At 45.4% G+C, this 13701-nt stretch overlaps 1 protein-coding gene across 6 annotated transcripts in view; it reads right to left on the bottom strand.

Moving 5' to 3' along the window:
- Positions 1-13701, bottom strand: part of PIGL (phosphatidylinositol glycan anchor biosynthesis class L) — a 53543-nt gene that overhangs the window by 38516 nt on the left and 1326 nt on the right. For all 6 annotated transcript variants that reach the window (XR_015795812.1, XR_015795813.1, XM_088138772.1 and 3 more), the window contains exon 2: positions 11278-11377. Coding sequence is in view for 4 of the 6 variants with exons in the window: in XM_088138772.1 (XP_087994898.1) it covers positions 11278-11377 (100 nt within the window). In the remaining 2 variants the exon portion in view is untranslated. The remainder of the gene's footprint in view (positions 1-11277; positions 11378-13701) is intronic.

The following is a 13701-nucleotide window of genomic DNA, read 5'->3' as shown; positions in this document are numbered from 1 at the left end:
AAAGAGCTGTTAAGTCAGATGCGACTCTGGAAAAACAAACATTGCTGAGAAAACCAGCATTTGACCTTGCAAAAAGAACGCTTCTAAACGGGGAGTGCAGCGGAATTTCCAACACATTCTTGATGAAAACGAGGATGCTCTTGGCTGTTTTTAGATCTACCCGTTTTCCCTCCCAAAAGCCTGTCTGCAAGTACATCAACGCCCCTCTTGAAGACACAGATAGAACTGGTTATCCTTCTCATTGGTATAGACCAGTGTTTCTCAGCCTCAGCAACTTTAAGATGGGTGGACTTCAACTCCCAGAATTCCCCAGCCAGCATCCTTTAAGATGTGTGGGCTTCAACTCCCAGAATTCCCTGGCCAGCATGCTTTTAAGATGGGGAGGCAGCTGGCATTTCCTCTCCTCACTGGGACCAATCAGAGCATACAAGAAAACATTAAAATTCAAATACATTCCTTCTTCCACCATCCCTTTCCAAATTGGCTGGGAATTCTGGGAGTTGAAGTCCACCCATCTTAATGCATGCTGGCTGGGGAATTCTGGGAGTTGAAGTCCACCCATCTTAAAGTTGCTGAGGATGAGAAACACTGGTACAGCTAAACCTTGAACGACTGTGTTTCAGCTGGGCAGTGCCTCCATACCGCCACTGCCCACCTCAGCAAAGATTTGCATCTCAAATATCTCTGGAGGGCAAAAAGGAGAGAGACGGATTTTCCCAGGGCAGAACCAGAAAGGATCCAGAGCAAAGTCTTGGTCTCTCCTTCTTCTTTTTAGTAATGTTTTAAATTAAGGTTTGATGTGTTTATATATTTTATGTTCTAATGTTTGTTGTGAATCGCCCAGAGTTCCCCCATTGGGGGGAGATGGGCGGTTGAAAAATTAGATAGATAGATAGATAGATAGATAGATAGATAGATAGATAGATAGATAGAGAGAGAGAGAGAGAGAGAGAAAGAAAGAAAGAAAGAAAGAAAGAAAGAAAGAAAGAAAGAAAGAAAGAAAGAACGAACTGGGGATGGTGCTGGGGAAACCTAGGTTCTAGTCCCTTCTCAGCCGCAGGAGCTCCCCAGGGATGTATTTAATAAAGAATTGCATGTTTCCGTATTCATTGTTTGCCTGGTGTTTTTTTCCAAATTGGAAACAACCAATGTTTTAACACCTACAGAATCCCGGAAATTTTTAGATTTAAAAAAAAAACAAAACAACAGCAGCAGGGCAGAAATCTAAAGACATAAAAACCAGAGGACATATCTGGCCAAATCAAGGGGACCCCTCCAAAACCCTGCTATTTATATGGGAAGGGCGTGGACGTCTCTTCTCTCAGCCTCGGCGCTTCCTGTTTTGATCGCCCTGCTGTAAGAATGGTTGAGAAACAGTCCAAAGACAGCGTTCCCGAGACTCAGCAAGGACCCGGCAGGATGGAAGTAAACCAGCCAACAAACAAACCAACATTGCAACATGCATTCTTTCCAAGGAGTTTTCAAGCACCGAGAAAAGGGGAGGTAAAACTGGGTGGCGTGTCAGGCCTTTCTGGCCGCTGCCTAAATTGAAATCAAATCAAATCAAATCACATCACATCAAATGGATTTTATAAGAATTCCAGCAACGGAGCTATTCCCTAGTTCAGTGTTGTCCAAACTTGGCCACTTTAAGATGAGTGGACTTCAACTCCCAGAATCCCCCAGCCAGCATGGCTGGGGAATTCTGGGAGTTGAGCTCCACTCATCTTAAAGTGGCCAAGTTTGGACAACACTGCCCTAGTTAGAACCAATATATTCTCATGTGGATTGGAGCGGAGACAATCTCATTTCCCCCAAAAGCCTTCTGATGAAACGGCAAAGAGGCCGGTCTCTTCACTGACAACGAAAAAGCCTTCTGCAGTCTGTACAGATAACAGGCTCCAGAATCTTTGTCAGCCTGGGAACTCACCATTACCAAAGGCTGGATGAAAGCAAAAGGCCAGGCCTCAATGATTCTCAACCTATTCAATGACTATTGAACAGGAGATGTGCAAAATCTGATAGCAGCAGAGTATGGATGCTTTTGAACTTTGATGTTGGAGAAGACGCCTGAGAAGACCATGGACAGCTAAGAAAGCAAACCGGTGGATCACCAAACAAATCAACCAGAGTTCTCACTCAAGGTACAAATGACCAGGCTCAAATGATCCTACTTCAGACGCATGATGCGAAGACCCAGCACTCTGGAGAAAGCTCTGATGTTGGGAAAGGTGGAAGGAAAGAGAAGAAGAGGAGGACCAGCAGCAAGGGGGGATGGACTCAGTTACAGCAGTGATGAGCGCACCGTTGGAGGACCTGAAGGACCAGGTTGGAGACAGATCATCCTGGAGAAAATCTATCTGTTTGGCTGCTAAGAGTCAATACTGACTTGACAGGGCATAATCAGTCAATCAAAATCCATCCGCCACCGTGGAGCTTTTGAACTTGTAGAACTCTTAACAGACACAGTTTTGGTGCTGGACCCAGAAACAACAGCAGCTGCTGTGTCAAAATACACTGCCCTCTTTGTTCACAACTAACTTGTTTGCTGTTCTTGTGATCACAGGGTCCTACCAAAACAGAAACTAGGTCAACTTTCTCACCCCCTGCCTTGCCTTTTGTTAAATATTAGCTTACTCTCAATCTGCAGAGAAGCCATGCTGATGAGGACAGACGTTCGCTCCTCGGCTTGGATTACAAGAAGAGGAAACGGGTTATCTGCGGAGTCAGCTGAGTTCATTCCTAAGAACCATGTTTGAGCACCATAATTAAAGCAAAGCCAGCTAACCTACTTTCCTAAGTGCACTGAAATCCCCCAGTCGGCTCTGCTCCTGTTTCAAATGCCACTTCTGTGATGTGGGAGAAAGGATGGTATATGTCAGCCCCACTAGGCAGACCAGATCAGAAAATCAACCCCACCGGAAGTCTAAAACTCCCTTTATTGAGATGGGCTCTAACTAGGGAGGTGTCTGTCTGAGCCCCTTCTGAATGTGATCTGGATGTTCTGGACTTAAAAAATGTTTCAGCCCCTTTTCCTTATATTTCCATCCTGCATATTTCCATCAAGGTTATCTTTCTCAGTCTCTACAGCAGTGTTTCTCAACCTTGGCCACTTGAAGACGTGTGGACTTCAACTCCCAGAATTCCCCAGCCAGCATGGCTGGCTGGGGAATTCTGGGAGTTGAAGTCCACACGTCTTCAAGCGGCCAAGGTTGGGAAACACTGCTCTACAGTCTTCCAGACTCTGGCTTTGAAGCCAGAATCTCTTGTTCCCTTGGATCCCTAATGCTTCCAAATGTTATAAGGATGTTCTGGACTTCAAAAATGTTTCAGCCCCTTTTGCGTAGATAACAGTTCCTGCGTAACTCCATAAAGATCCTCTTCCTTACTCTCCACTCTGTCTGTGTGTGTATGCACGCACACGCGTGTGTATTAACCTTTCAGACAACCCTAACTTTCGGACATAACCCTAACTAATTAGCCCCCAACTCTGTAACAGTCCCCCATTTCAAAAGGTAATAAACCATTAATAATTCTTCCTAGGGCTCTAGAAAGAGTAAAGTGGATCTCTTGCAACAGGTTACTGTAGTGAGATCAAGGAACAAACAACTCCTTCCAAGTGATCAAGAAAGGAACTTTTTGAATAGATGGCCCTTTCATTGCTGTTAGGATACATCACCCATCATTTGCAGCCTGCCTGTCCTTCAAAGCCCCTCTTGTGCTCTGGGTTCCAAGCCCTGAAGCCCCCCATCTCAACACAATCCAGAAACCAGCTAAAATCAATGTCGAGTCTTCCTCTGCTCTGATTCCTCTGTTGTTTTGTAAATTCAGAACCCCAGGAAAGAAAGCAAAGCCTTAAAGAAATAAATATTACCTTGCCAAACCATGAACAAAGGGAAAGATCAGGAGAACCTTTGCCTCATTTCTCCACATCCTGTCCTGCATGCTGAAGGTGGCGGATGCCGCGTGGGTGTGGGTCTGTGTGCGGTGGGGCAGCGAGGAGGCTCCTTTCAGTCTGAAGCTCCTGCTTAGCTTATAACTCTCCCTGCATCCATGAATGGAGCATCATTTAAAAAAAGAAGACAACGGTGGAAAGGAGTGGAGTGAATCCTTTTTTGAAATTTTGAAAAGATCCTTGGGTTCCTTACCCTTGGCTTTTCCCTCACCGTGCCTCTCCTCCAAGGTTAATTGAAGAAATTATTGACGGGGGGAACAGTGAGTGTTTGATGTCCCTCTGGGCTGAACGAGATAGGTCAACTATCCATGGAAAAAATGATCCACAGGAACAGATTGGGAAGGGTTACCATTCACCTTTAGGGGTTTTTTTGTACTCATGCACTGTAATTTACAGCCTCAGACCTAACACGTCTCGCTTTGTCCCTTTGATTATACAACAGTTCATCAGCTCGGACCCCGCTGATTTGATGATCATTAGCAATGCAGAGCTGCACAGGCAAAGCGAGCTAACTAAGACCCCTAATGAGTAACAGAACCACTTTGTGCGAGATGGGCAGCTATATAAACACGACAAATAAACTAACTAACTAACTAAGAACTGAGACACACGGACCTGTTACGGGAGCTCAGCGAGTCAGAAAAAAATACAGTACTGGCGATCCCAGCTCTGTCGCAGCTTCATGCCTAAATTCCTAGGTTCAAACAGGAGATGTGGGGGACTGTTGTGCTACCCCTAAGCCTGGTCTTGAGCCAGGCTCAACCGCAGCTGGACTTGTGCAAAAGAAAAGTTGCTCAAATTCTGGGAACTTCTACCCTCCCACCACTTTAACCGTAACCTCACAGGGCAACGAACGGTTCTCGCCACCCGAACCAAGTCAGCACTATTTGTTTAGGCTTCTGCGGGTCAACTGGGACAAACATTCACCAGGGCTTCCTCTTCTGGAAAGTTTCTCCCCCACCACTCCCACCCCAGGTCCTTCAAACTCTTTTTGAAAATCTCTTTTGCGGTTTCACGCTATTTTGCTCAACTTTGCCTGCAGGGGGGGGGAGTCCCCCTCCAGGCCAGTTTGCGGACTGCGAAAAAGAGCCTTCCTCTTGAAGATCTCAGTGTGGAATATTTAAACTGGGGAGGGGGGCAAAAACAGACAAAAAGGAGAAGTGGCTGTTTTGTCAACGCTCTGCAAGCTGCCGGAGTTGGCTTCTGAGTGCAATTCAAAGTCCCAATGATCACCTTTAAAGCTCTAAGTGGCACAGGACCGGGTTACTTGGATGACCACCTTCTCCCAAAAACATCTGCTCCCTTCCTCCTAACATAGGATTGACCCCCAACTCAGCTGGTTCTTTTCCTGGGCCTTGGGGCCAGGATGGCTTGGAGCCCTGAGTGGTGTCATTTCGGTTTGGATCACTGCTTTATTCTTTTATTATAATTTAGACCCGTGTTCCTGAACCTTGGCAACTTTAAGATGCGTGGACTTCAACTCCCAGAATTCCCCAGCCAGCCATGCTGGCTGGGGAATTCTGGGAGTTGAAGTGCACGCATCTTAAAGTTGCTCAGATTGAGAAACCCTGGTTTAGACCAAACTGATGACAACAGGCACAACAACCAGCCTTAGAACTGACAGTGAAGATATCAAAGTGGTGGAGAGCTTCTGCCTTTTAGGATCAACCATCAACAGTAAAAGAACTGAAACAGTAAAAGCCAAGAAACACACCACAGACTGGCATTTGGTAGAGGAGCCATGAAGGACTCGGAAAATATATTCAAATACTGTGATGTGTCTATACCTGCAAAAATCAGAATCACGCGAGCCTTGGTATTCCCTCTGACCCTCTATGGAAGCAGAAGGTGGACCTTGAAGAAGCAGGAAAGGAAGAGTATGGATGCCTTTGAATTCTGGTGTTGGAGAAGACTCCTGAGAAGACCATGGACAGCCAAGAAAACAAACCGATGGATCATCAAACAAATCAACCCAGAGTTCTCACTCAAGGTACCAATGACCAGGCTCAAATGATCCTACTTCAGACACATGATGCAAAGACCCAGCACTCTGGAGAAAGCTCTGATGTTGGGAAAGGTGGAAGGAAAGAGAAGAAGAGGAGGACCAGCAGCAAGGGGGGATGGACTCAGTTACAGCAGAGATGAGGACACCATTGGAAGACCTGAAGGGCCAAGCTGGGGAGAGATCACCCTGGAGAAGGTCTATCTAGGTCTCTAAGAGTAAGTCCCATCCATGGAAATGATTTGAGGAACAAATGACCAGGCTCAAATTACCATATTTTGGACATGTTATGGGAAGACCCAGCTTCCTTGAGAAGTCCATAATGTTAAGAAAGTGGAAGGAAAGAGAAGAAGAGGACAACCGGCAGCAAGGGGGATGGACTCAGTTACAGGGGTGATGGGGGCACTATTGGAAGAGCCGAAGGACCACATTGGGAATAGATCATCATAGAGAAAATCTATCTATGTGGTTGCTAAGAGTTGACAATGACTTGATGGCACGTCGTCGTCATCATCATCATCATCACCCTATCAGGTGTTGGGATAAGGTGAGGCTGGAGACCAGGGAATGCAGCTGTGGATCAACTGGGGAGTGTTCGTTGGGGTGCCGAAATTCGCTTTTCCCCCCTTTTTGTGTCTGTTGGTTTTATTGTTCGGATAGGTTTTATTATGCTTTTGTGAGCCGCCCAGAACTGTGATGTCCAAAATGGGCAGCCATGCGAGTCTTTTAAATAAACAAATAATTTTTAAAAAACGTATAGTGGCTTTGTATTCTTCCTGCTAGGTCCTGTTGAATTTTCTGCAAGCTGGCCAGAATCACTTTGGTTGAGTTGGGCAGCCCTGCAAATGTTTCTAATGCAGACATACACGATGCCTGCATGGAGGGTCCAGCGAGAAAGGGCAGACCATCTTTTGGTGCCTGCCGGGAGTAATGGGACTTGTAGTCTGTTGCATTTGGAAGATGCAAGGTTGAAGAAAATGGATTAGAGCGTGAAGCGTGACTTTGGTCTCTGTGGATTTTAACCATGCATTAGTGGGTGGGGGCAAAGGATCAAGAGAGAGAAGCCAGAGCGTAGGTAGCAGAGCAGTATGTTTAAAATGTACTTAAATATAAATAAACAGTAGATGCCAGTTACCCCAGGGCCTGGAACAGGGAAATGAATTCGTCTTAGCTGAACTGCATACTGATATTAAACAGCTAAACACATTCTGGAGAAGGTCCTAGCAAAAGAGAGATCCATTAATCAGCCTGAGAAAGAGCAGGGTAGCCCCAGTGCTTGCTTTCTTCTTCCTTCCCCAGACTTTTTCCTTGTATGTCACTGTGGCCGTTGAGAGTGTGAATTTACGCCGAGGTAGAGAGCTGAGTTAGTCCACGGTAGCTGAAAATCGGCAGCCGGGTAGCACCTTTTCTTATTAATACACTTTATTCAAAGGCATCAGCTGTCCTGAATCGGAAAAGAAGTTCTCAGACTCCTCCTGATTTTTGCAAAACCGTCAGCAACCCTTGTTTCAAAAGGTCAATAAATGGGACAAAATATAGTAGCAAACTAACAACCTAATATCATTTAAATCCTGCATCAGTCTAGCCCAGCGTTTCCCCACCTTGGCAGCTTGAAGATGTGTGGACTTCAACTCCCAGAATTCCCAGGCTGGCTGGGGAATTCTGGGAGTTGAAGTCCACATTATGATTTATGGCTAGGGACTCCTGATTGCTTCATCTCTGCACTCTGTTAAAAAAAAAAAAACCGCTCTGTTCATTCTGCACTCTTTCCCTCTCTCCTTTTCTAAAATTAAGTAGAAGAATCAGAATAAGCCTAGGATGGAAATAAGGTAGCTAGGCGGGAAACCCTGGGCTCCCAGCCTGCACTACTTGAGCCCACTTTCTTGGGGGAAAGATAAAGTCTGCTAAGATAAACAAGGGAGCCAGCTTGGTGCCGTGGTTAACGGCAGGAGACCGTGGGTTTTACTCCCACCTTAAGCCCAAAGCCAGCGGGAGGACTTTGGGCCGGTCCTTCTCTCTCGGCCCCAGGAAGGAGGAGGCCGGGGCGAACCCCTTCCGAAATCTTGCAGAGAAAACTGCAGGGAGGTGTTCAAGCTGTGGCCAGGAGTCAAACATGACTCGAAGGCCCCAACCGATCAGATCAGATCAGATCGAAAAAGCAACAGAGCTCAGATGCTTGCATATCCCATTCCATCTGCTGGATTAACCTCCACGGAAGCCCAAATGCACAAAAACATGGTCTTCCCTCTTTGTCTCTTGGCGTATCAGAAGAGGAAGGTCAGGAGGGCAGCAAGACCAAGAGAGAAGTCAGCTGGCTCACTGGGGTTTGCATCCTCCCCAGCTGATATGCCACAAGCTTGAGTCACTGCTGCCTCTTGCCCGATGCGGGTTGCACAACTGTGACGAACTCTCTTTCACCTGCAGATGTTCAGAATAGCCCATCCTTCATTCCCAACCACCACCGAGTCCTCCACAAGTCATTAGACCAGTGCTCCTCAACCTTGGCCACTTTAAGACATGTGGACTTCAACTCCCAGAATTCCCCAGCCAGCCTTGCTGGCTGGGGAATTCTGGGAGTTGAAGTCCACATGTCTTAAAGCGGCCAAGGTTGAGGAACACTGCGTTAGAGCCATGGGCTCACCACAACAGATTCACAGCCACCAAGAGAAGGGGACTATGGCTTAGCTGACTGAGGTCAGAACCCATAGCAGACCCCAACCTACGTACTGAAGCAAAACACTGCAGTAAGAGCTGAAGAGAAAGGCGTCGCTGGGGGAGATGCAGAACAGAGGAGCTGGGCTGAGGTTTTAGGCATGATGGGTGAGTCCAATTCTCAGAAGTTGCCTCCAGCATTCTGACTAGTCTTGCAAAAGAGTTTAGCTCTGGCCTGGAGGAGGAGGAGGAGGAGGAGGAGGAGGAGGAGGAGGAATGATTGCTGAGCCCAGGGAAAGTTGAAAGCGTGAGAAGGAGGCTCAGAACAGCCCCGCCTTGACTGGGTGGTCCTTCAGAAGGGGGCAAGGAAAGTTTGGGATAGTCGTCCAAGATTCTGTGCGTAGACACCACAACAAAGACCGTAGCATTTCTGGCATCCCCGCCAGGCCTGTTTCCTGACCTAGCCTACCTTGAAGGACTGTCAAATCTCCAGGGTGAGTTTTTCCCCAGGGGTCAGCGGGTGCTCCTTAGCACTTCTGCAGCGCACGATGGAGCTATTACAACACATCTGCATTCCTCTGCTTGCTGATCGCCGGGGCAATGGTGGGATACTCTTTGGAGCAGAAACAGTCAGAGTTCCTTCAAGCTCCATGCTGGGATCTGTGTGGTTGGGAAAGGAGGACCTCGAGGCTTGGTCTGGCATTTTCAGGCACTTCAAAAATAGGCCTTGCTCATGGATAGAGCACGTTTGCTCCAAAGCTGGGAGAAGATTCGGAATTACAGAACTACAGATAGTCCTCGTTTAATGACCATTTGTTTAGCGACCGTTTGATGTTATGACAGCACTGAAAAAAGCCACTTATGACTAGTCCTCGCACTTACGACTGTCACAGCATTCCCACGGTTATGCAATCGCAATCCAGGTGCTTGGCAACCAGCTCGCACTTATGACAGTTGCAGCATCCCAGGGTCATGTGATTGCCATTGGTGACCTTCCCAGGGGGCTTCTGGCAAGCACAATCAATGGGGAATCATGTGATTCACTTAACAACCGCTGCAAAAAAGTCTTAAAATGGGTGCAGTTATGTGATGCCTCGCTTAACGACCACCCCACTTAACAACAAATTTTGGTTGTTAAGCAAGGTGGTTAAGTGAGGGAATTCTGGGAGTTGAAATCCACCCATCTTCAAGTTCCCATTGTTGAGAAACGCTGCTATAGACTAACATGGCCCTCCTTCTATAATATCCATAAGTTAGGTAATGTTTTAATTGTTTTTAACTATTTTAAATTGTCTTTGCTTTGCTGTTTTGATTCTAAAGGCTTTATTTAGAAGTGGCTTTTACTGGCTAGAAAGACCAGCTACACGTAGCATACACACGAAACGGAGAAATGTGTTTATTGAAATACACCGAGCCAATGAGCTTCGGCACCAACAAATTCGTATCAGCATGACAAAGCCCCCGTTCCCCCATCAATATTGCAAAGTGCCAAAGGAAAGTGCAAAACGGGGTACAAATCTAAACAGAAAAGAGGCGACAAAGGAAGGATTTAAGATCTGGGATCATGGTGGTAAGCAACAGGGCTGACCACCCAAACAGCATAAGTGGCAGAAGAGCCTTTGTGAATGAATCCAGCCGTGCACCCATCTGCTGAGCCAAAGAATTCGAAATTCCTTAGAAGGCCATCAACAGCCTTAAAGTTTTCCTCATCTGCCCAAGGCTGTCCTGCCAGAAAGATGCCAAAATTAACTCTCCTGCCAGCTCACCTCGAACACGTCCCCCAGAGAAAGCTCTTTTGGCTCACACAGCGTGGGTCTTCGTACAATCCATTAAGCCAAATCTGGAGCTATCCGTGAATAATACAAATATTATTCCTTGGTTTGACTCCAGACAAAATGGGCAAACTGTGACCAGCTAGATTTGTAGATGATTCTCCATTTGGCAAACATCGCAGCCATCCAGCTGGCAATTCCCACAAGACCACATCATCTGGGCTACTAATGCCAAATTTTAACCGCAGTTGTTTGGCAGCTCAAGGAGGGCAACAACGAAGGTTGAGTGGGGACCTGATGGCTGTCTTCAAGTACCTGAAGGGCTGTCACACTGTAGAGGGTTTGGACTTTAAGACCAGAACTTATGGGATGAAATTTCGAGGATGTAGATACAGAGGAGACATTAGGAAGAACTTTCAGATAGGAAGATCAGTCAGTCAGCAGAATGGGTTACTGCGGGGAGAGGTTTCTTCTCCTTTACTGGAAATTTTCAAAGAGAGGTTGAATAATTCTCTTCCTTCCATTTTGTGTAAATGTGTTTTTCTTTTTTATAAATTTTAATTATGTATTTATTGTTTTAATTTGTTGTAAACCGCCCAGAGTCCCCCATTGGGGGGAGATGGGTGGGGATACGTTTGCCAAATAAATAAATAAATTATCTATCTATCTATCTATCTATCTATCTATCTATCTATCTATCTATCTATCTATCTATCTATCTATCTAGGATGGTGTCGTGAATTCTGCAGCATGCAGAAGGTTGGGCTTGATGACTCTGAGGTCCTTTTCAACTGTACGATCCTATGACTAGCCCTTTTTATTTTACTTATTTTATTTATTGATCATGGGTTTCCACCACCCGACAGGACTATGTACTTTTAAGTCTAGCAAATTACCTGTGGTCCAGGACGGTCACATTGGAAGGAGGGATCCCTAGAACCTTACAGCTCTGTACAAGCTCCTCTTTACGGATCTCTCCCTGTTGATAATAATTCCCTGTGAATGATAAAAGATACAGCAGTCATTCCCTCCTGCCTCCGTGTGGAATGGCCCAAACATTTCCCCACATCCCCCCCCAGGAAAAATTAAAGCCACTGAAAACTCAAAAGAATAATAGTTAATGAATAACAGAATAAGAGTCAGGGTAATAGAATGTGGGCTGGAAAAGATTAAAAGCTGATGTGCTTTTATTTGTCTGCTGGCTATGTTTTATCAGGATTTTTTCCCCTGTAAGCTGCCACAGGCTGTTTTGATTGCAGTGGCAGAGAATCATGCTTTGAGAAAGAGCTGAATAAATTTCAGAAGGCTAGCTAAGTGAGTCCAGAACAGCCTCGCCCAATCAATCGATCCATCGATCGATCCATCAATCTACTGAAGCAACAGAATAAATGAGACGCTGAGAACAAGACAGTGGGAGCTGAAAGGAGGTAGGAGAATATATTCTGTTATTAAAGCAGGCGCAGCTCCAAAATTACCTGGCTGATTTCGAAAAAGCCACACAACACTTATCAGTCCTTGTTTACTCAGATGGGAGATCCCCAGAATTGGTTAAAACAATTTTTTCAGGGTTCTGGGGGAGCCCCAGAAAACCTGCCAAGCCTTTAAGGCAGTGTTGTCCAAACTTGGCCACTTTAAGATAAGTGGACTTCAACTCCCAGAATTCCCCAGCCAGCGTTGCTGGCTGGGGAATTCTGGGAGTTGAAGTCCACTCATCTTAAAGTGGCCAAGTTTGGACAACACTGCTTTAAGGAATCCATTGATTAAAGGCAATGCAACTATGAAAGGAGCCGGATTTTCTTGGGGGGGGATCACCCAGAAGCCTGAAAGAAAAGAGGCCCTTATAACCAAGATGCGCTCTGTTTTAAGAAATCCAGAGCAGGTCTTCCTCATCTTTTTTAAAAGCTCTAGGAAAAAAGAGTCTGGAGGAAGGGCAAAAAGTTTTGGATAGGTCCACAGGATCTCCAGGAGCCTAATTCAACTTCTGGGATAACTTTTGCAATTGGTCTCCAAAGCTGCTATTCAAAGAGGCACGAAGGGAAGCTAAGTGGGTGAAGGCGGGGCCCTTCTTTATCCAGAATAGAGGCCCTGCTCCTATATATTTATTTATTTATTTATTTATTTATTTATTTATTTATTTATTATTTATTTATCATAATTATATAGCCGCCCATCTCACACAAGGTGACTCTGGGCGGCTATATAAATCTGATCAATAAATATTAAAGGCCCCGGCTAATGAAAGTGGGGATCTGCCTTCTACAATCAAGTCTAACCCCGATGTTGTTTGTCGATTAATTTCTTTTATTCAATTTATACCGCTGCCCATCTCACCACGGGGACTCCGGGCGGCTAGCAACAATTAAAAACACAACTCAGCAGTCATGAAAAACACTGCCAGCCGCCAAGCTAAATAAAAAAAAAACCATTATTGATGATTAACAGAATCATCTCGCCGGCTCTAAGCGACAATCTGGCCCTGTGCTGTGCCAGGAGATAAGTGCCCTCCAGGTTTTTTATTCTTTTTTTAAATATCATTCCAAGCAGCGCTTGCTGCTGCTGCTGTTCAGCGTACGCGTTACAATTATTTGTACGGCACCTTTCCAGATGCAAATCCTGCAATTAACAGTCATAAATACCCACTATTTGTAACGGGTTTTTAGGGGATAATCTGTGAACTGCCCAGAGTCATCTGGAGCCGGGCAGTGCCCAAACTGAATCACATAATTACTTAAGTATTCTTATATCCTGCCCATCCATATAACAGTCACTGCTGTTAACAGACACTGAAAAACACACGCACGCGCACCCACAAACAACGGATCGAAAAGGAGTCTGTGATGGGATAAAAGATTTTACAGTTGCCCAAGCAGAACTCCCAGGTGTAAAAGTCATGGGGGGGTTCGTTTCTTAGACACTTAATTCAATTTATTTAAGGCTTTGTGAGTAAACCTGCTATATTTTTTTTATTTATTTATTTATTTATTTAGTCCCCGCCCATCTCTCCCCAGTGGGGACTCTGGGCGGCTCACAACTCATTAGAAACAATAAATAAATAAATGTTCGTTTTCGCTACAAAATGTCAGAAATCCAGTAGAACGTAGGGACCGGAAACCCTTTATGGACTTTTTGCTGAAAACGGGGAAAAAATGAACTTTTGGGTTTCGTGATTAAAAAGGGTATAGTATGGAAAGAAGGGAGCCACAACGTAACCTGAGAGAGAGAGAATAAAATATAGAGGCATTTATAACTGCTATAAAGAAGATCCTGTATAAAGCCACTCCTTTATATCTTTTTTCTTTATTTTTGTCTTTGTTCTTTCA

Source organism: Python bivittatus, unplaced genomic scaffold (assembly GCF_059951505.1).
Source record: "Python bivittatus isolate LINGU-HERP-01145 unplaced genomic scaffold, Pbiv_v1 ctg000240_np1212, whole genome shotgun sequence".
In the NCBI taxonomy this organism is placed as follows: Eukaryota; Metazoa; Chordata; class Lepidosauria; order Squamata; family Pythonidae; genus Python; species Python bivittatus.
The sequence above is the reverse complement of the archived record's forward strand: the minus strand, read 5'-3'. Positions and strand labels throughout refer to the sequence as shown.